Here is a 21,994-nt window from a genome sequence, read left to right on the forward strand (position 1 = left end):
GTTACGAAGAATTTCTATGTTTTTTTAAAGAAATTTTGAAGGATTGATTCTGTGGAATAAAAAGTATTGCATGTATCTAATAGATTTTTACGGTTTATAGATAAAACTGAAACTGTTTCAACAGCTGGTTTCTTGTTAAGAGAGCTTGGTAGCAGACCGGGGTATATTTATCCAGAGTATTTGGCATTTTATTTTAACTATCCCTTTTTAAAATTTATATTTTTGTAAATTCTTTTGAACTAGTTTTACAGGTATTTTTAATAAACCTCTGTACATTATGAATACTTCTTCACCTGTGATACTGATTCATATATTGAATCAGTATCAGGTGAAGAAGTATTCACAAAGTATTCACAATGTACATGAAACCTTAACCTGTTTCATGTTGTAGATTTTCTTTTTGGATTTTTTAAAAATAAATATTGTATTCTCAAGTGAAGTCACGTGAACTGCTTTATCTAAAATGTTTTAACAAATAATTGTTTAATGTTTATTTAAAATTGACTTCTTAAAATCAGATGTATTTTATTTATTTGTTTTTATCTTATTTTGTGTGTTATATTTATCCATCCATCCATCCATTTTCTTCCGCTTATCCGGGGTCGGGTCGCGGGGGCAGCAGCTTCAGAAGGGAGGCCCAGACTTCCCTCTCCCCAGCCACTTCTTCCAGCTCCTCCGGGGGAATCCCAAGGCGTTCCCAGGCCAGCCGAGAGACGTAATCCCTCCAGCGTGTCCTGGGTCTTCCCCGAGGCCTCCTCCCGGTGGGACGTGCCCGGAACACCTCACCAGGGAGGCGTCCAGGAAGCATCCTTACCAGATGCCCGAGCCACCTCAACTGGCTCCTCTCGACGTGGAGGAGCAGCGGCTCTACTCTGAGTCCCTCCCGGATGACCGAGCTCCTCACCCTATCTCTAAGGGAGAGCCCAGCCACCCTGCGGAGGAAACCCATTTCGGCCGCTTGTACCCGTGATCTCGTTCTTTCGGTCATGACCCAAAGCTCATGACCATAGATGAGGGTGGGAACGTAGATCGACCGGTAAATCGAGAGCTTCGCTTTTTGGCTCAGCTCTCTCTTCACCACGACGGACCGGTACAGCGCCCGCTTCACAGTAGACGCTGCCCCAATCCGCCTGTCGATCTCCCGCTCCCTTCTTCCCTCATTCGTGAACAAGATCCCCAGATACTTAAACTCCTCCACTTGAGGCAGGACGACCCCCCTGACCCGGAGAAGGCACTCTACCCTTTTCCGGCTCAAGACCATGGCCTCGGATTTGGAGGCACTGAGCCTCATCCCGGCCGCTTCACACTCGGCTGCGAACCGCTCCAGTGAGAGCTGCAGATCACGTTCCGATGAAGCCAACAGGACCACATCATCCGCAAAAAGCAGAGATGCGATCCTAAGGCCACCAAAACGGATCCCCTCAACACCTCGGCTGCGCCTAGAAATTCTGTCCATAAAAGTAATGAACAGAATCGGTGACAAAGGGCAGCCTTGGCGGAGTCCAACTCTCACCGGAAACGAGCCCGACTTACTGCCGGCAATGCGGACCAGACTCTGACACCGGACATACAGGGACCTGACAGCCCGTATCAAAGGGCCCGGTACCCCATACTCCCGGAGTACCCCCCACAGGGCCCCCCGAGGGACACGGTCGAACGCCTTCTCCAAGTCCACAAAACACATGTAGACTGGTTGGGCAAACTCCCATGCACCCTCCAGGACCCCGCTGAGGGTGTAGAGCTGGTCCAGTGTTCCACGACCAGGACGAAAACCACACTGCTCTTCCTGAATCCGAGGTTCGACTATCCGACGGACCCTCCTCTCCAGGACCCCTGAATAGACCTTACCAGGGAGGCTTAAGAGTGTGATCCCCCTGTAATTGGAGCACACCCTCCGGTCCCCCTTTTTAAACAGGGGGACCACCACCCCAGTCTGCCAGTCCAGGGGAACTGCCCCCGATGTCCATGCGATATTGCAGAGTCGCGTTAGCCAACACAACCCCGCAACATCCAGAGCCTTAAGGAACTCCGGGCGGATCTCATCCACCCCCGGGGCCCTGCCACCGAGGAGCTTTTTGACCACCTCGGCGACCTCGTCCCCAGAGATTGGAGAGCCCAGCCCAGAGTCCCCATGCTCAGCTTCCTCAACAGAAGGCATGTTGGTGGGATTGAGGAGGTCTTCAAAGTATTCCGCCCACCGGCCCACAACGTCCCGAGTTGAGGTCAGCAGCGCACCATCCCCACTATAAACAGTGTTGGTGCTGCACTGCTTCCCCCTCCTGAGACGCCGGATGGTGGACCAGAATCGCCTCGAAGCCGTACGGAAGTCTGTCTCCATGGCCTCTCCAAACTCCTCCCACGCCCGAGTTTTTGCCTCAGCGACAACCCGAGCCGCATGCCGTTTCGCCCGCCGGTACCCATCAGCTGCTTCTGGAGTCCCACAGGCCAAAAAGGCCCGGTAGGACTCCTTCTTCAGCTTGACAGCATCCCTCACCGAAGGTGTCCACCAACGGGTTCGAGGGTTGCCGCCGCGACAGGCACCAACAACCTTGCGGCCGCAGCTCCGATAGGCCGCCTCGGCAATGGAGGTACGGAACATGGTCCACTCAGACTCAATGTCCCCCACCTCCCCCGGAACGTGTTCGAAGTTCTGCCGGAGATGAGAGTTGAAGCTCCGTCTCACAGGGGACTCCGCCAGACGTTCCCAGCAGACCCTCATTACACGTTTGGGCCTGCCAGGTCTGACCGGCTTCCTCCCCCACCACCGGAGCCAACTCGTCACCAGGTAGTGGTCAGTGGACAGCTCCGCACCTCTCTTCACCCGAGTGTCCAAGACATACGGCCGCAAATCCGATGAGACGATGACAAAGTCAATCATCGAACTGCGGCCTAGGGCGTCCTGGTGCCAAGTGCACATATGGACGCCCTTATGCCTGAACATGGTGTTCGTGATGGACAATCCGTGACGAGCACAGAAGTCCAACAACAGAACACCGCTTGGGTTCAGATCGGGGGGGCCGTTCCTCCCAACCACGCCTCTCCAGGTCTCACTGTCATTGCCCACGTGAGCGTTGAAGTCTCCCAGTAGAACAAGGGAGTCCCCAGGAGGGGCACTCTCCAGTACCCCCTCTAAGGACTCCAAGAAGGGTGGGTAATCTGAACTGCCGTTCGGCCCGTAAGCACAAACAACAGTCAGAACCCGTCCCCCCACCCGTAGGCGGAGGGAGGCTACCCTCTCGTTCACCGGGGTGAACCCCAACGTACAGGCGCCCAAATGGGGGGCAACAAGTATGCCCACTCCAGCCCGGCGCCTCTCACCGTGGGCAACTCCAGAGTGGAAGTACGTCCAGCCCCTCTCAAGGAGACTGGTTCCAGAACCAGAGCCATGCGTCGAGGTGAGGCCGACTATTTCTAGCCGGAACCTCTCAGCCTCGCACACTAGCTCCGGCTCCTTCCCCACCAGAGAGGCGACGTTCCACGTCCCAAGAGCCAGCTTCTGCAGCCGAGGATCAGACCGCCAGGGTCCCCTCCCTTGGCTGCCGCCCATAGCACAATGCACCCGACCCCTTTGGCCCCTCGGACAGGTGGTGAGCCCATCGGCTGTTATATTTAATGTATCATAAATTACCTATGTAATAAATGAAAGGGGGGAAGCGTCATTTAGATGCAACATCTGAGGTAAGGTGGTACTTTTCTTTAACTATTGTAATTACCTATGGGGTGAATAGAAATGTATATGGATGGATGGATGGATGGATGGATGGATTCTTCTAGAGAATTTAAAAACTGAATATGGCTAAGTAACTACATATATTTATAAAATGAAAATTATTAAACGTTTTAAAATTAGGTAGTTTAATTTCCTTTTTAAAGTTTTAAGGATATTAATTATATAAAATAGATATTTGTAATTTAATGTATTTAAACAAAAATAATAAAGAAAAGATAAAAAAGAAAAGAAAAACAATATATTTTACAGTTTATAAAGACAGTAACAGGTTGCACGTGCTGCATTTTCGTCCTCTCTGTAAAATACACTATTCCGTAATGTCTTGATTGCAAATCAGACCTTTAAAAAACTGTAATAAAAAAAATCAAACATATAGCACACTAAAATCTCCTGATTTCCATAACAGAATGTCAATTAGCTTTTTATCTATGCAAATTTGATTATACAGATTGAACTATATCGCTGTTTTGTTTTTGCTACGTAAACAATGCAAATATCGCACGGCCCATAGAGGCATCACCACTGACTTCCTCTCTGTACCACACACAGACGTTGCTCTTTACAGGCTCGGGTGTTTGTATGGCAGTAATGGATACTAGTGAGCCACCAAATATTGTAGTGTTGCAAATTTTCTGAAAAAGCAATCTTCTTTTTAAATATATCATAGATTATCACTTTCTTAAAAGTATTTTTTTTCCTGACGTTTATATCTGGTAAGTAAATAGTTTTCGAGCTATGTTAACGCCAACATGGAACACTCTGTTGCTAACAGTGTTAGCTTTAGCTTCTGATATGCTGGTTGCTGTTGTAAGTAAATTGACAGCTCATGTTTAGCTATGCTTTTCTTATGATAGTTTGTATTATTTAGATTTAATTTATTCATATAACATTAACACATAGTATATTGTTATAGTTCTCAACGTTGATTCCGATCGACGATAAAACGGAAGCCTTTTTTAATGCTGTACAATGCTAACTGTTATTATTGTTGGAGAAATATCTCCCTTTTTAATAAACCCATAAGCACGTTTTAAACTGGCTTTATTTAATAAGGGTACAGTGTTGCAGGGATATACATATATTCTGTTTGTACAAGTTGCATTTTTCTCGTCAGACGAATCTATTTTTTGAGGAACATATCGGGTTATGTGGAAACACCAACAGTTGAAGTTTTAAGTGAAATCAGTATGGTGTAATATCTTTCACTGACCTTCTTCATTTGTTTATTTGCCTTATCATTTCCATTAAGAAAGCATTAGGAAGGATAGTTTCGATTTTACATAGGCTTTCAAAAATGTGCATACCTCTACAACATATTTACATTTTGTCACGTTTCAAATCTAGGCTTTATATATTTTAATGGGATTTAATACGATAGATCATCATAAAGTAGCACATTATTGTTACGTGGAATAAAAAGGAGGGATCGTGTAAATAAAAATCTTGAAGGTTGGGTGTGCTTTTTCACTTTAATACCCCCAAATAAAATCCAAGGATCCCAGCTGCCTTCAGAGGTACAGTTATTGGTAAGTAGAGTAAGTAGAGCAAGGAACACAGCAGATAAGCCAGGCATAGAGTTGTGGAGAAGTTTAAATCAGAGCTAAATTATAACACAATATCCCAAGATTTGAATATCTCACAATCTGGAACTGGAAATAAAAAGTACTGCACAAATTACACTTGGGAAGAAATGGTCAGCCTCCTAAACAGCGTCATTTCATAGCATGATTTTAAGAAGTACCTCAAAGACAAATCGTGTAAATCTTTGGCAGAAGATGAAGTCTCCACATCACCTTGAGTCTAAAACCCAGACATAAATCCAATTGAAAATCTGTGACTAGACCAAAAAAAAATTTTCACTGACACTTTCCATCCTGGCTGAAGTTCTGTAAAACCTTCAGACATTTCCAAAAAGACTTGCAGATGTAAATTGCAGCAGAAAGTAGTTCTACAAAGTTCTGACCATATACCTGTATCTATGCTACACCTTTCCATTTCCATGAAACATTACAACATCCAGGGCTGCACAGTGGCACAGTTGGCAGCACTGTTGCCTTGCAGCAAGAAGGTCTTCCCAAAGTCCAAAAATATGACTGTTTGTATCTCTAAAATTCTCCTTAGGTGTGAGCATGTGCGTGCATGGTTGTTTGTCCTGTCTGACTCTGTGTTGCCCTGTGATGGACTGGCAACCGGTCTAGGGTGTACCCCGCCTCCCGCATGAAATGTATTGCTGCTGGAGATACAAGGGTGTGAGAAAATGTATAGATTACAACATCCAGGCCTCCCACTTTGCAGTTAATTATTCAATTACTTGGTGCTCTCTGCAACATCTCCCCTGTTCTCTGCAGAGCTGAGTATCTCTAATATCTCCTTCTATACACGTTCTGGTATCTGTATAGTGAGGCAGAATTTCATATTTCAGGTCATCCTTTCTTTTGTTGATATGTTGGATTAGTGTAGCTTTTGCATGGATGCAATATATAAAAAAAAGAGGAATTCTGTTGACATTTTTTATCTGGTTTGTAGGTCGCCATGGGTGGACTTGGGAACGGTCGTCGTGGAGGAAGAGCCCCTCCTTTAATGGTTGCCGCCCTAATTGCCTGTATCTTGGTTTTGGGCTTTAACTACTGGGTGTCCAGCTCTCGCAACCTGGAGCTACAGGTAGGTGAACATACACGTGTGTTTGTCTGATGAAAGCTGGGTTTGTATCTTTCTACTACGTACATAAAGAGCATTCAGATTTATGCTTTCCATGCTGTGAAATAAGTTTGAAATGTATGCTTGTTGCAGTGGTCGCTTCTTGCTTCATGTATCTGCCGCACCCTGGTGCGGCAGATACATGAATCACAAAATCACAGTTTTTGTGATTTTGATTCGGATTGTAAAGACAAGTAGTTTGCACTGACTGGTACAAAAAAAAAAAAAAACACCTGTTTCCAACAGGAAAGATTCTTGTACTTTATGTGTATGAGGTATATGAAAACATTGAAATACTAAATCTTATTTCCTACAGTTAGATGAGACATTACAGAGTGGCCTACTTCAAAAATGAAACAGGAAACCCTCATAAAACTCAACACTTGTTTGAAGCTAACCTGAACGTGCAAAAATACACTGTTAGAATCTAAACACATGCACCTGCAGGTTAATAAAGCATGTGTAGGAATTTGCAAAGGAACAACTTCACATTCTATGATAAATGCTAAGAAAGATTTATGTGACACACTAAATCAGCACTGAGGCTTTAAAGATGAATCCTGGACATGGAATAAGATTCTAACGTTGGCTCTAAACTCAAAATCAAATCTAATTTCTTCACTTTGATCTGAATTCTAAAAGACAGCAAGTTAATAGCCATAACACTGAATTTATTGTATTAATATTGATCAGAACACTGTTGCTTGTCTGGAATTCTGCTGCTAAGAAGGCAGAATAAATTATACCAATACATCAACCACCTAATCCATGCCAATAAAATGTCATTTTAAAAATGCCATTATTTAATGTAAGTCAGGTTCTAAGACCTAAGCACATTTTATTCAGACGCATAGGGAATGATTTACTTTCACAGAATCCAAACAAAGCAAAGTAGAGAAGCAGCCGTCTGTTTTTGTTCTTTTAATTGAAAATCCTCCTTAGTGCACAATTTGCTTCCCTTTTTTTTTTTTTTAGTGCATTTTAACATTTCTATGTGCTGGTTACATAACTTCCCTTTGTGGTTAAGGTTAAGCATCCTCTTGTCTAAACGGTGCCAGGGCAGAAAAAACCTTCACAGCAAAGAACTAGATGAGGCCATGAGACCCGATAAAATATTTTGTCGCATTGTCTAAATTCTCCGTCGGTTGCTTTGTGGGCTTCTGGAAATATAAGAAGCAAACAGCTCTCGTGTTGTCCCTATCTCCTCTCTCGGATAAATGCTGTCCACTATCAGATGTGTCGTCTTGTTGTCAAAACGTGAGATGAGCACAACGGGGTGACATGAGCTGATCCAGAATCTGTCATTGTGTGTTTGAACAAAGACCAAGCTGTATGAGCTGGAAGGCCAGGTGCGACGAGGAGCGGCTGAGCGAGGCGTCGCAGAGATGAAGAAGAATGAGTTTCAGGAGCAGATTCAGAAACAGGTGGAAGAGATCAGTCACATTGAAAGCCTTCGCAGGAAACAACTGGACACGTACAGCCAAGAGAAGGTAAACACCATGACCACTAAGCCTCGGATTTGTAATAACAATCTAATGGTTAAACAGTTAAAATAAATAGTTCTGCAAGATTTGGAGATTCCTCTCGTTTGCAGCTGTTAAAATTAATGCTGCTTTTGGTTTTGCCTGCAGGCTAAATTGCAGCAAAATATTTCCTCCAGCACCAAAACCATAGAGGAACTAAAAGGTAGCCGTTAAAATGTAACCTCTGGTTCTCAGAAATTGACTGATCATGACAGTGTGAAGCCAATGTGTCTTACACTGTGTTTTGTCTGCTCTGCAGGTCAGCTGAATCAGATGAACAATGACTTGGGGAAGCTTCAGAAAGAGCTGCAGCGTTGCCAGGCCAACCCAAGCATCCTCAGCAATAAGCTCACTGTTGACATGTAAGGAGTTTTGTTAGAAGTTCTGAAAACAATATGCTTATTATTAGCTTGATTCATAATGAATTTATTTTTAAAAGACACAACTGTGCTTCTGAACTTTTTCACAATTAGTTACACAAATCATTATTAATTACAACCACAAACTTCAATAGATTTTCTTGGGATTTTATGCAAGTTACCAGTGCAAGTAAGTAAATAATGGCTTTTGTTCTACTCTGATGCCCCTAAAGGGAATCACTTGCAACCAATTGCCTCCAAAGATTACAATATTATTAAATCTTCTATGTTTAATTTAATATCTGTATAAATCAATCTGTTCTGTGACGGCTTTAGAGATTTGTTAGAGAACATTGGTGAACAAGCAGTTCATGAAGAGCAAGAAATAAAGCCTATAATTTTGCCTTATAATTTTAAGGAAAAATTATAAGAACATCGAAGCTGTAGACATCCTAACAGGGCACTGTTCAATCCACTGTGACAAAAAGAGCGTGTGTGAAAAAGTAAACCTAAAAAGACCAAAGCTGACAGAATAGGCAAGAAGAGCATTAAAGGTGACTTATTATGCTTCCTTGAACAAGCTGGGATGACTCTGTGGGCTGTACAAAACATGTTTATTACATTAATACATAATATTCTTAGATATTGAGATTTAACCCTTTCAGTTCTGCGTGTTCTGAGCGGTTTTAGGGCTACGTCGCAATTATGTAAATAAGCTGCTGCTGGCAAAGCCCTCCCAACTCAGTGTTTCCATTAGCACCTTAAACACGTGAAAATGGCTACAAACAGATGCACAGTGGTGCAACTGTACACCTTTGACATGGAAGCAGAAGAGGTGGAAGCTCCTGTACAACCATCAAGCCACAACCCCTGAAGGATTAAACGCTGCGCATCTGATGCACATTCATGTCCTTATTAATTTAAACTGTGATGATTCTGCCTCGCTTCCACCTCTGCGCCACAATCTGCTCAGCTCACTGTGTGCCATGATGTGAAGTCGAGCAGCTGACATCAGCACAATAATTTAGCACAAAGCAATATTTTTTTCCCCACAAATGCAACTTACATATATATATATATATATATATATATATATATATATATTTGTTAGGTTAGAGGAGGAACAAGTCTCGAAACATGTAAAAAAAAAAACAAATCAGATGTTGGTAATGTCCAAGTGTCCAATATGTTTCCACAAACATCTTCTCGTTGTAGACTGTCATTTCTAGTTTATTACATTTTCAACAGTAAATGTGCAGATATTGTGGATAATGTAACATGAGACGGAGGACTAGCAGCGTTGGCTTATGCAAAATAACACATTTTGAAAACATGTCATGGAATTTCCACTTCAAAATTATGCAGTTTTTTTGGGGGAGCATTTACATAAAATCCTTAAAAAAATACATTGAAGTTTGTGTTTCCAATTTGACAAATTATGGAAAAAGCTGGATATCGATTCTTTGGTGATTGACTGTAAAGTTGATGGTTAACATGACTCTGTTGCATTGCACTTTTCTTGCAGAGCTCACTGTCAGTCTCAGGTTCTGTCCCAAAAGAAGCTGTGTGACGAGAAAGTGGCAGCTGTTAAACTTGAAGTTCAGAAGAATGTTCAGAAAGTCGTTCCGCCTGCAGGTTCTCCCACGCAGGTAACTCGGCTCACCTGTTTGACTGTATGTAAAGGAATGCTGCCCTCATAACTAAAATGATCAAAAGTTTTTAGCTTTGGAATTAGGGTCAGTGAAAAGGTGACTAATAAGCCACTAAGGTTAGAAATACTCCTGTGATTCAGGAATAATTACTGTTTACATGTGCTGATAAACAATGTTTTGTTTACTTAGTGAAAACTCTGAAACAGTGTCAGTGTCTCTTTGCACAATCACAGTAACACAAAAATGTTTTCTCATTTTCTTTTTCTCAGTAGGCAGTTAGATGCACATTTACAAATGCTGTTGCGTATTATGTATGTTAGTGCAGCCATATCAAAAAGAACAGGGACGGAGGTGAAACACTTTCTGCTTTGTGGGTTCTTCTGCTCGAGTGTTTTGTTTCAGCTTTGATGCAAGTAAGAATAGTTTTTGACACTTTTCCCCATCAGCAGAAAAACGCAGAGACTGGAGAACAGAAAGAAGAGCCAACAGGAAAGGCCGCTCCCACAGAGGCTGAAGCAGCTGCAGCTGTGAGCCAGGAACCAAACATCCCTCAGGGCAAAGGAAGTAAAGCTTCTGAGCTGCTCATCAACATCGACACTGACAAAGGTAACAAAAAAAATAAATAAACAAAACAAGAATGCAGAGTAATTCATGAGTTATTTTAGGTAAATGTAAAAACAATCCAACATTATTATTTTGAAGCATTGCTTATTAACATTGAACACAAAATTGGTGATATTTAGATTTTAAATAATTCTTGGTTATCATTAAAGCTGTCATTGAACAAAAACAATTTCACTTCCAGAGTCGTCAGAACAGCCTCTGATAGACGATCTCTCTAAAGCCGAGTCTCAGACCGTTGGGTTGGCTGCTTCAGAGAATCAGGACAAACTGCAGCAGAAAGAGGGAGAAGGGAAAACGTCCGAGGCGACGACCAGAAAAGGTTTGACAAACCATCTGATGGACGATAAAGACATAGAGGTGATGGACGTTCACGGGGAAGATGCCCGAACTGAAGGTGAATTGAAGACGGTATATAGAAACGGTTTTCTGTCTGTCAGTGATGTTATTCTAAACAGCAGTTCTTACGGAAGCAGATCAGGGAGTGCAGGACATCCTAATCGGTCAAGAAAAGGCAGAGGAGACGGCTAACGGTCAAAGGCCTGAGGAACCAGATGAATATGACGGAGACGAGCAAGTTGTCGATGGAGTTGATTTGGAGAAAGAACAGAGAAGTAAAACAGACAAAAATATGCCAAACATGTTTCTTTTCGTTTTGTTCTGTTTATATGTAGTTGCAGAATAAATTTTTTTCACTCCTACTTTTGTAATTTTGGCAGATAAAAACACAGAGGAGGAAATGGCTGACTATAATGGCGACGATGAGAATGAAGGAGAGTTTGAAGCTGACAAACAAGCTGCACTTGCTCAAAACTGAGGTAAATACACCCATATACTCAGTGGGTGTATTTGGTTTCTTATTGAACTATATAGTTCAGGATCACACAGTAATTGTAGCAAATAAGTCAATCGAAAAGGAAACCTCTCCTATATAGTCTTTACAGATAGATACACATTTCAAGCATTTACTTCTGTTGATTTTTGATATGAAAACCCAAAATTTGTATTCTTACAAATTACAATTTTACGTAAGGCCAAGTGTGGCATGACAGGCTCTGGTCTCTCTCATCAGGCAACCACAGTCGTTAAATCAGGCAGAGACTTTTGTCAGTGAAGTGTCAGGTGACAAGTTCTCCTAGAAAATAAAAGCAAAATCTCCATAAAGTGTGTTTGCAAAGGGACAGATTGTGGGACAGATGCCCACAGATTGCCTCTGTGGGCAATGCCTGGTGATGGTCTGATGATCTTCAGATCATCATTGACTGAAAACCTCATGAGACCTGAAGCAACCTGAAACGTTGACTTCCAAATGAAAATAAAAAACGGTTTAATCTGGAGAGAGGTCTTTGGAATATAAATAAGTAGCGCAGTCCTTTTTCTCTTTGTCAAGTTAGGAAACTTCTGAAGTCGACTGTGTTTTTATTAGGAGGCTCTTGGATCTCCAGGCGAACGTTGCAGCTTAAATTTCCCACAAACTCTTGTCTTAATCCTACATTCATCCCTGTCACTTCCACACCATTTCCTACGACTTAATGTTTTTTTTTTTCTTTCTTGCACTTAATTTTCAGTTAATATGCTTGGACAGTGAGCTTCACTAGCAGTGATTTGATGTGGGTTAGCCCTGTGAATGACTGCTGGAGAGTTGTAAAGTCAGCGGTCTTCCCTGTGATTGTGTTCCAAACACTATAAGTCCTAAATATATCGCTATCACAAAATCAGTCTGTTCAATATTCGTATTGCAAATGGCTGTGGAGAGAACAGTAACTGTTGGTCTATATAATCTCAGTTTTATGAACTTGTGTTCTACATCTCAGGGCAGCCGATGCTCACACTGCACACGAACGGCATTACCCAAAACACTAGAGGTTTCATATCGCTACAGATTTTTGTTGTGGCAAAATTACCAATATTATCGCCTAATACCATATGCAGTCCTATTCCACAATAACATTTTCGTTTCTGTATTAAATTTATTCTTCTAAAAATCCTAATTTTAGAAGAATAAAAAAGGGGAAAAAAATGTGTGTGATGAATAAATATATTATTTGTGTTATATTTTGAATCCAACACCAATAGTATAACACTAGTTGTACTAAATTAATTTGTGGATGATATTATTTCAGATGCACCAGCAACATAATGACATCACCACTTTTATTTTGTTTCACTAACAGAATCCTGCTGCTGTTTTGCAGAGACACAATAGAGGAAGAATCCTCCAGATCTCCCCTTTCAGAGAACAGGAGATGTTGTGCACCACAGCTCCGCAGCAACCAAGCAAACACAGCGAAAACACAGACCCGTTTCATCGTTTTCTTGATCTCGTTTAGATGATGAGATGACCTAATATCGTCGTTCCTCATTCGAGGATATGTCATCCGTTTCCTTTCTGTTTGTATTTTATTTTTTGCTTTGTTTTAGTGAATGTCAGACATGACGGAAGACATCTCATAGCTTGACACCATTTGGGCCACGTCGATGTGGATTAAAATGAGAAGTATTTCATGATGTGTTGACAGGTCTTGAGGTCACTTGATAGCAACTGTGAATTCAGATATCAACTTACTGCTGTTGGGCTTCAGGGTGTGAAATACTGAGAGGAGCTTCAAGATCTGAGTGCTTGCTGTGACACGCATCAGCCACCAGAGAGCGCTGTTACTTTTCGCATTATTGCTTCTTTAACAAGCCTTCACCTTTCTCCTGTATAGTTTCTTAGAACATTTTTTTTATATTTGAGTTTATTTCAAGTCAGTATTCACCCATCTGTTAAACATTCTTTAAGCTAGCAGCCCTGTAACAGAGGGAAGTTACTTTTCCTGTAGTTTCCTGCTATATTTCTCATAAAAAATGCTGTATTTGTAGTTTGGTTTAATTATTGATCATTCCTAAAAGTAAAATGAAATAAATAAAAAAAAACACACACAAACATAGAGTTTATAGATGAGTCAAACGTTTTGCTTGAAGCATGATTTTATTGCAGTACAGTTATATTCAATAATTAAGTCTACACCATCGTTGAAATGTTCTGGCGCTTCATTGGGAGCAGGCGTTTCCTTCTGAGCTGTATTTTCCACAGAGCATCATGTGGGTTACTGTTTGCATCTTTGTGTATTTGAACTAGAACAAGGAGATGCTTTAAGTGCTCTCCTGCGGATCCTAAATGTCGCTGCTCCAGGCCGCATCTGCTTTTGTTGACCAGTTGTGTGTCGACATCTTAATCTGCTGTCTCTGTGGAGATTCGAACGTGTGAAGACGGTGAGATCGTTCTGTGCGCTCACTGTCTGCCGCATCCTCTGTGTCAGTATCCCGGCAGGGACTTTAAAAAAAAAAAAATTGCTGTATTGTAATTGTACACATTTACACAAAGCAGGAACATGAAATTGTGCTTCATGGCTCCTCGGAGCCAGTAGAAGTGAACTGCAACTCTGAGATGTGCGTGTGCATTTCATAGTGAAGCTACACTGAGCTGGAAACTGGGTAAGTGCAAATATAAGCTAGTTGTAGACGTCAAAAGTAACAAAAAGTCGATCTGAATTTATTGAAGAAAAATCGGTTGCCTTGTGATTTATGCAGGACAAGATGTACTTTATTTACTCAATGTCTGTAATATAGATGTAGTGAGTAGATTTTAATTTCCAGAATGTTTTATCATCAGTTGTCTGTTCCAAGATTACATAATCTAGAAGTTGGAAATGACCTTCCTAGAATGTTTTTTTGCATATCTGAATGATTTCCATGCTGTACGTTGTGACTTTTATATTGTTTTATAAGTGTAGATGTTACGCAGCTGAGTGGCTGAGATGACAAATATTGGAATATCATTACATATTGAAATACAGTTAAAAACTCCAAAAATGTTGTACATGTAAATAAAACTCACACTTTTTCTGTTATCTAAACCTTTTTCCAGCGTTTTTGAACTTCTTAATGTTCAAATTACGTCATTTTTCTTTTATCTTTTATGATGCTGAATTATAAGATTTGTTCCACAAAACCCTAGCAAATTGTGGAGATCTGTTAATTCATTAAGCAGCTTTGTTTATTTTCATAATCCAAAGGAAGAAGTTGAAACAGTTTAAAGGAAAAGGTCAAAACAGTTTAGGTGGAACCACAAAGTGACGTACCTGCTAACAAGCAGAGAGCCTGTAATGTAATGATTTTACCAGAATTATCTAAAGTACAATATCAGCCTTGATGGAGAACTGCCAATGAAAATCCTTGAGTACAAGATTGTTTCTGTTTTCTTTCTGCTTTTACATATTTTACTATTGTCTGTTAATGTAAAGTTTAGACAGTTAAATTGTGATGTTAAAATAGTTTATCTGTGTTAAAAGAAAATAAAAAGAAACTTTTCTAAAATACAAATGTGCTAACCTTAAAAGAAAATATATTCTTTGTATTTTGTTTGTTTTGCTTGCTTTGATTCGTTGCTATGACTTTATTTTGCTTCTAAAATGAAAGATTTAAATAATCACGTTGTTTAATTTACAATAGAGTTGAATAAAAAAATGTTTTTATTAGTATCGTATTTTGTGTGATTTCTTGCAACCAAAAGTGAGATTGTTGCTTTCATCATTCAACAATTGTTGCATCGTTTCTATTTTGACCAGCGAATATGTTCTTGTAACATTTTGAGGTCTTTCTGCCGATAGCTTGGCTTCAGAAAAGCATCTTCTAATTCAAGCAATAAACATAGTTAGCCATATGTCTTCACTGATTACCCAACATTTGATCATTAGATTATAAGTTTTGCCATTTTAGTTGATCTGTCTTCTATTATTTTTCAGTTTTCTTCCACATATTTTTTTCCCCATCATTTTAGTTTAATTTTGTTACTTTGTTCTTCTGAATGATGTCTTTGGGGGGCACATTTCATTTAGATTGTCAGAGAGGAATGCACTATAACTAGCAAATGCAAGAGGTTTTGCCATCAGAATGACCGAACTGACTGACCTTTTAAACCACAGGACTTTGCTTGAGCAAAGTTTCAACTTTTTGTGACGATGTGAAAGCACAAAATCTATGTGGTCATAAAACATTTGAATAATTATCTTTGTGCATTCAGATAAAAAATGTACCACAGTATTTAAATAATACAGTTATCTCAAATGCAAAGCAAGGGGCACAAAGACAATTTGTTAGCTCATTGCTTTGTTTTCAGTTTAAAATATTCAAGATTAACAAGTGGGAGTATAAACTAGAAGCATACTTCTCAAAAGATCTACAGGGATATTTTAAGCAGTATTTAACTGTGTACTGACAGCCATAAATTGTCAGCTAGGCTGTTTTGCTCTTGATTTTATTCATCTGTGGGAGTTTTAAATGTAATTTAACTGGAAGTGGACTGATCTTCATCCGATTCACATTATAAGTAAACAACAACTCGCCTAGAAGTTTTACTTTCCATAAACTCTGATCCTCCATTGGCCAGATGCAACTTTTTAAATGCAGCAATACATTTAGGATAGAGGGATAAAGTGGAAACTTTATGCAGCTGTATGAATAATAGGTTCACTGAACTCTGGAAACTCTCACACATACAGTTCTATGCAAAAAATAAAAAATACTTTGTCATACAGCAACTCTTAGATACATATGAAAAGTATATTTAACTCTTGCTTTAAGGCTATTTTCAAAAGATACGTTTAATCTGCCAAACAAACCTAATCAGAAAATATATTTGAATTCATTGCATATGACTATTAAAATTTCTTGAACGTATGTAAGACTTCTTTGTTCATCTCAGGTCCAGTAGGTTGCCTTCATGGCCGACACATTCAGATTCACTGTATTTATTCTGACAAAAGAGGAAATCAAGTTGGTGGTAACAGATGACGACAGGAAGAGGGGACGTGCAGTCACAAATTTTAAGAATAAATACGTTTTGACAAACTTCACATCTATAATAATGACATAAAACCTTGTTGCACATTAATGTTCCACAACAATATGACAACATTTACCGTGGCCTTTACAGGAACTCCTTTTACAACTAGGTTGTCCTCATTTGTTTCTTGTTGCTAAAATGTTGCTACTGTCCAGTAGCAACCTTTCATTTAACTCATCCATTCCTCCGTTTATCTTCTGTGCTGTTCAGTTCATTTGACTGATGCACCATGAGGGGAACTTGTAATTGGCTGCCTAACCAGACTAGCCAACGGCAAAAAAGGGAAAAAAAAGTCCCCCAGAATCTGATAAGGCCTATAAAAGACAGTCAGAGCATCAGTCAGACACCAGAGGTGATCCACATCAAGAAGAACCACGATGGAGCATTACTTTGTATTCCTTTTGCTGGTTGCAGGTGAGTTTGGACCTTGGCTGAAAGTTGTTCGGTATCTGCTTTGTGCGTTTGGTACTTGCGGCACGCTGAATGGCTGCTCTTTCTTCCTTTTCAGGTGCTGCATCAAACACTATTGAGAAGAGGATTCTTGGGAGTGAATCGTGTGGCAAGAACCGGCAGTACCATGTCCAGATAGAGTCCGCTCAGGGCGGGAAGTCCTGTGGAGGTGCTCTGCTCAACACCCGCTGGGTCATCACAGCTTCTCACTGTGCAGAGCAGTAAGACATCCACAGTTCACTTTTGCTTGTACTTTTCTTTTTTTAATTACTGACTTTGCAGCGTGTGTTTGAGCTGATCCCATCCAGTAATTTCACTACAATTTCGTTTCTTTGCAGGACAGTCAAAGTGAAGCTCGGCGTAAACAACGATGTGTCCATTTTTACAAAAGCTGTCTCCTGGTTCAAAGGCAACTCCAACAAACACGAACAAACTATTCTGGCCAAACAGCAGCACACCTTCAAAGATGAAGGAGGAAATGCTCATGACATTATGCTCATCCAGCTGAATGAGGACATGTCAGCCAAACTTCCTGCCATCAGCCTCCCTTCAGGAGAATGCACAAAGCTAGAGCCAAAAACAAAAGTGCAGATTGGAGGAATGGGAGCAAAGGCAAAAGGTAAGAATATATATATATATAAAAAACTAGTCATAAATGAAACAATTTATTTTTAGTAAAAGGAAGTGACATTTCAAGGCTTTTGCTGTTATCAGGCAGTAAACCGGTTGGTGAGGTGAGATGTGCCACCACAGAGATCTCTGAGTGTGGAGAGAATGATAAACCAGACAGTAAATACAGCAGCGGTGAATCTACAATCTGTGCCTTCAAACCTGGAGTGGAGTCCTGCTTTGTAAGAAAACCATTCTACTGACATAACTATATAATACTGCTTTGTTTTTCTACACTGTTCCGCATGTGAAACCATCCTGCCTGTGATTTCTGTGTTTCAGGGCGACGCAGGCTCAGCTGTGGAGTACAAAGGACATCTACAAGGAATTATTGTTAGCCAGCCTGTGGATACATGTGCTAAGACCATTGTAATGCTGGACATCTGTCAGTACATGGAGTGGATTGGTAAAACAATGAAGGAGAACTGATGAGTACGTTCCAGATATATCTTATTTAATAATTAAAATAACTACCATATTTACCTATTTATTTGTGCTTATTAGTCAAACTGTAGCCTATCTTAGTGTGTTTATTTAGATGTGCTTTACAACCACTCATCTCCATCAATAAAAAGATAGAACTATCAAAACTCCATGCGTTGTCTGCTGTGTGCTATCTGTCTGCTATCTGAACGTTCAAGGTCTCATTTCCATAACTGAAAAACCATTATCACGTTCGAGTTTCACTTCCACTTTTCAAGCTAGGGCATCAAACTATTCCTGATATCCAGTGTCACATCTCACAATTCATTTCCCCACATTTTTAAATACTCAACCCACCATGGAGCAGAAATGATGATTTGCCTGAAGACCAACACTATAAACATGACCTACAGGCACCGGGGAAAAGGAAAGCACTTCCTACACAACACCTCAGTGTTTGAGGTGTAGACCTAAGAAAATCTGAAAAAAAAGGAGGTTTTACTTGAGCAAGGGGTGTCGAACTCCAGTTTGAGAGTTACTGTTCTGCAACTTTTAGATGCATTCCTAACAACTTACTGCTGAATTGGCTCAGCAGCACATCATTCATCTCCACAGACCCCCAAATGAGCCATTCATTTGATTCAGGTGTGAGAACATCTTGAAAAAACCAAATACACCCTAATGTGCCATAGACAAGTTGTGTTAAAGTGCAGTCTTTGAGAGCTTCAGCGCCCCTTATCTAGAATCATTTAGGGTGTAATTCATTTATCTCAAACTTTTCCATAATTGATTCTTTGTCTGAGTAAGGTAGTATCTAATTCCTGTGGGTTTGAACACTTGAGGCTTGATTTTAGTTATTTATTTTTATTTTGACACTCCCTGCTTGTTTAAGTACGCTTAGATTAGACTGGCTTTCTAAATAAGGGAAGTCTGAGTGACAATGTTACAAGTGACTCCTGCTGGTCTACAAACAGCTGCATGCTGATGCCTTAAGCAGACCAACACACTCCTGACATCCTACCAAGATGAATGGTGTTCTCTTACTGTTTCTCTTATTTTCATTTTTTTTGGTTTCTTAGAGACAAGCTGCCATCTTATGGTTAAATATAAAATCAAGCTGTCAAATGCCTGTAAATGTATATTGTGCATATTTTATGGGTGTGCAGCTGTGTTAACAATTGACAGGAGGGATCTCTCTGAATGGTAAAGAGTGCTGTGACGGTAAGCGCCATTATAACTACAGCATCATTTGAAGCTTCTCTTTATTTTCATTGTAGTGGCAGAGATGAGGCTGCAACACCATAATGACATAAAAGACTTTTAGCAGACCTAAAACTTTATCCAGATGTCTATGAAGACAGGACTGATTTTGTTTCAAAGATAGAAGTTCAGTCTCTCAGTTGTGAAATATGGATTATTCTGTTTGTGTGCTAATAAATCTACGGGAAGCACAGGAAATCTATTCCCTTCTTTAAGAGACATTTCATTGAACACATTTGAATGCCTGACACTATCTGGACTCAATATAGAGCATGCCCATGTTGCTAAAAATTAGAAGATTTTGACGATGTGTTGACACGCGTAATGGTTACCAGATACCAGCTGGGAGCTCAGTTATGTACATGCCCTTGTTGGGTTTCAGGGTGTGAAATACTATTACGGGTTTCAGAGATCAGAATGATTGCTGTAGCACAATTTAGCCAGCAGAGGGCTCTGAAGTACAGGCAACCTCTGAGATTTAGCAGGATTCTCTATAAGGCCATAACTTTCTGCATTATAAATAGCCCGTTTATTGGTTTGTTTGATGGAGGAAAACATAATATGAAGGTCTCTGATTCTCTGTGGTCATTCTGCATGGAGTGTTGCATGTTCTCCCTGTGGATGCTAAGCTCTTGATCTTCCACTGTCCAAAAACATGGTTGCTCTTTGATGGAATGGCAACCAATCTCTGTACACCGACTCTCCCCCAGTGACTGCTGGAGAAAGACACCAGCCTCTATACCCTGCAAGGATAAAGAAGGTCTCTGGATGGAGGCTTTGGAGGCTTAGCTATGTTTGGTAACACTTTATTCGAAGGGGTGTGCAGAAGACTGACATGACACTGTCATAAACATGACATACCTGTCATGAACATAAAGAAGTCTTTATGAATGAGTCTTTATGAATGTTTATGACAGTTGTCATGAAGTGTCATTCGGTAAATAATGACACTTTCAATGCAAAGTTGCTCTAAAAGTTGCATTAAAAGTCCATTAAAAGTGCCAACTTTGCATGATTTTGTAAATTCTGATAATTGAATGCAAAGTTGGCATTTTTAATGCAACTTTTAGAGCAACTTTGCATTAAAAGTGTCATTATTTACCGAATGACACTTCGGTAAATAATGACATTCATACAAGTCTGTATGAATGTCAGACTTGTATGACATTCATAACACCTGTTCATGACAGGTGTTATGTCATGTTTATGACCCAGTCTTATGCACACCCTTTCAAATAAAGTGTTACCCTATGTTTTAGTCCGACCAATAAAATACCAGAAATGCGGCATGCCTTCCAGGCGAGTTTCCCTGGTAACCAGCTAAGCAGATCCTCTGAGGTGAACACTCTGCAAACTCGGGGTCTAAGTACCACAGGCGCAGATAGCTGGGTAAGTGTTAACCTTTCTGAGCAGGAAGTGAGTTGGGACCTCAGTGAAGGGAGCTAGAGAGTGAGGGGTGCGGCGCCTCACACCAGGTGCGGAGCTATGGGCAGGGCGGCTGACCCCGGTCGGGGCCCATATGGGTACCCATGTAGGCCCAGGTCTGGAGGTGCCAGGGAGGACTGGTTTCACTTTAATAAACGGAGAAAGTGCGCCCTCGCCTGTTCAGAAAGGTGTATGTAATGTTAAAGTTACTGTCCCTCAATGGAGTATATAGTAGTCAGTCCCAGTGGCTGTTTGACTCACGGTTTAGCAATGTGCTTCCTGGGTAAAAATCCAACGAGACACCAGACCCAAACCGCACCGCCCCGCACCTTAATCATCCCCCCGCCTCCTTTAACAGTTTCCAGCAGCGCAGGCGATACGGGTGAGGGGTCATTGGCCCCGCCCCCCGGCCCGATTATGACTTGTTCCGCTAGTGCCTCACACATTAACATGTATCTACTTTTCAGTTGTTTTGATTGAACTTAAACATTATATATTTACAATTCAACCTTCAACTAATCAAAAAGCAAAAACAACAATATGGACTTGCAATCAATTTGGAATTTTGGATTATCTCCTATGTTAATTCACTGTGACATCTGGCACATATACCACAATTTGTACTATTCTCTTTATGCAAGATTATTTTGAATGTCATTTTCTTGTCACTATTGTACTTTATGTTCCCCCTATCTTCTGAACAGTGCAGTTTATGCTTCAGATCAAAAATAACTATCAATAAATCACAAGGCATATCAATTGTTTCTGGTTATTATTATTTACTGTAACTTAAAGAGGTTAATTGCACAGAGTGGCTCTATTTTCTACTTTCTGACTAAACGTGGCAAGAGAGCAAGTTAATAAAAATTTTTAAAAATCCATGTTACTTGCTAAGTACTAATTATAACTACCTAAGTAGATAGAGATAGGGTGAGAAGCTCGGTCATCCGGGAGGTACTCAGAGTAGAGCCGCTGCTCCTCCACGTCGAGAGGAGCCAGTTGAGGTGGCTCGGGCATCTGGTCAGGATGCCTCCTGGACGCCTCCCTGGTGAGGTGTTCCGGTCACCTTCCCACCAGGAGGAGGCCTCGGGGAAGACCCAGGACACGCTGGAGGGATTATGTCTCTCGGCTGGCCTGGGAACGCCTTGGGATTCCCCCGGAGGAGCTGGAAGAAGTGGCTGGGGAGAGGGAAGTCTGGGCCTCCCTTCTGAAGCTGCTGCCCCCGCGACCCGACCCCGGATAAGCGGAAGAAAATGGATGGATGGATGGATGGATGGATGGATGGATGGATGGATGGA

General features: G+C 41.0%; 2 protein-coding genes across 5 annotated transcripts; both read left to right on the plus strand.

Annotated features, from left to right (window-relative positions):
• The first annotated feature begins 4,261 nt into the window (after nucleotides 1-4,261).
• Nucleotides 4,262-15,102, plus strand: golm1 (golgi membrane protein 1). 4 transcript variants are annotated; one of them, XM_081610686.1, is made up of 11 exons: nucleotides 4,262-4,443; nucleotides 6,257-6,391; nucleotides 7,750-7,917; nucleotides 8,059-8,113; nucleotides 8,210-8,312; nucleotides 9,835-9,958; nucleotides 10,408-10,567; nucleotides 10,767-10,979; nucleotides 11,056-11,196; nucleotides 11,302-11,400; nucleotides 12,757-15,102. In XM_081610686.1, the coding sequence occupies exons 2-10, from the start codon at nucleotides 6,263-6,265 to the stop codon at nucleotides 11,397-11,399; spliced, it is 1,191 nt and encodes a 396-aa protein (XP_081466812.1). In that variant the 5' UTR covers nucleotides 4,262-4,443; nucleotides 6,257-6,262; the 3' UTR covers nucleotide 11,400; nucleotides 12,757-15,102. The 4 variants fall into 4 exon arrangements, with proteins under 4 accessions (XP_081466812.1, XP_017162394.1, XP_017162396.1 ...); XM_017306905.2 differs by having other exon boundaries at nucleotides 4,263-4,443; nucleotides 12,778-15,102; XM_017306907.2 differs by having other exon boundaries at nucleotides 4,263-4,443; nucleotides 10,411-10,567; nucleotides 12,778-15,102.
• Nucleotides 15,103-16,313: 1,211 nt separating this feature from the next.
• LOC103470218 (serine protease 1-like) lies at nucleotides 16,314-18,183 on the plus strand. The gene is made up of 5 exons (XM_008418480.2): nucleotides 16,314-16,883; nucleotides 16,978-17,140; nucleotides 17,258-17,538; nucleotides 17,634-17,770; nucleotides 17,871-18,183. Exons 1-5 carry the CDS (start codon nucleotides 16,847-16,849, stop codon nucleotides 18,015-18,017), a joined length of 765 nt encoding a protein of 254 aa, XP_008416702.1. The 5' UTR covers nucleotides 16,314-16,846; the 3' UTR covers nucleotides 18,018-18,183.
• The last annotated feature ends 3,811 nt before the right edge of the window (nucleotides 18,184-21,994 follow it).

Source organism: Poecilia reticulata, chromosome 9 (genome assembly GCF_904066995.2).
Source record: "Poecilia reticulata chromosome 9, P_reticulata-male-v2, whole genome shotgun sequence".
NCBI lineage: Eukaryota > Metazoa > Chordata > Actinopteri > Cyprinodontiformes > Poeciliidae > Poecilia > Poecilia reticulata.

What these genes read in the sequence shown, in the direction of transcription:
- golm1 (XM_081610686.1), top strand. Translation starts at nt 6,263, where the DNA reads ATGGGTGGACTTGGGAACGGTCGTCGTGGAGGAAGAGCCCCTCCTTTA. An exon ending in CAACATCGACACTGACAAAG is followed by an intron (nt 10,568 to 10,766) that starts GTAACAAAAAAA and finishes TTTCACTTCCAG; the next exon opens with AGTCGTCAGAACAGCCTCTG. An exon ending in TTTGGAGAAAGAACAGAGAA is followed by an intron (nt 11,197 to 11,301) that starts GTAAAACAGACA and finishes TAATTTTGGCAG; the next exon opens with ATAAAAACACAGAGGAGGAA.
- LOC103470218 (XM_008418480.2), top strand. Translation starts at nt 16,847, where the DNA reads ATGGAGCATTACTTTGTATTCCTTTTGCTGGTTGCAG. An exon ending in ATTCCTTTTGCTGGTTGCAG is followed by an intron (nt 16,884 to 16,977) that starts GTGAGTTTGGAC and finishes CTTCCTTTTCAG; the next exon opens with GTGCTGCATCAAACACTATT. An exon ending in AATGGGAGCAAAGGCAAAAG is followed by an intron (nt 17,539 to 17,633) that starts GTAAGAATATAT and finishes TGCTGTTATCAG; the next exon opens with GCAGTAAACCGGTTGGTGAG.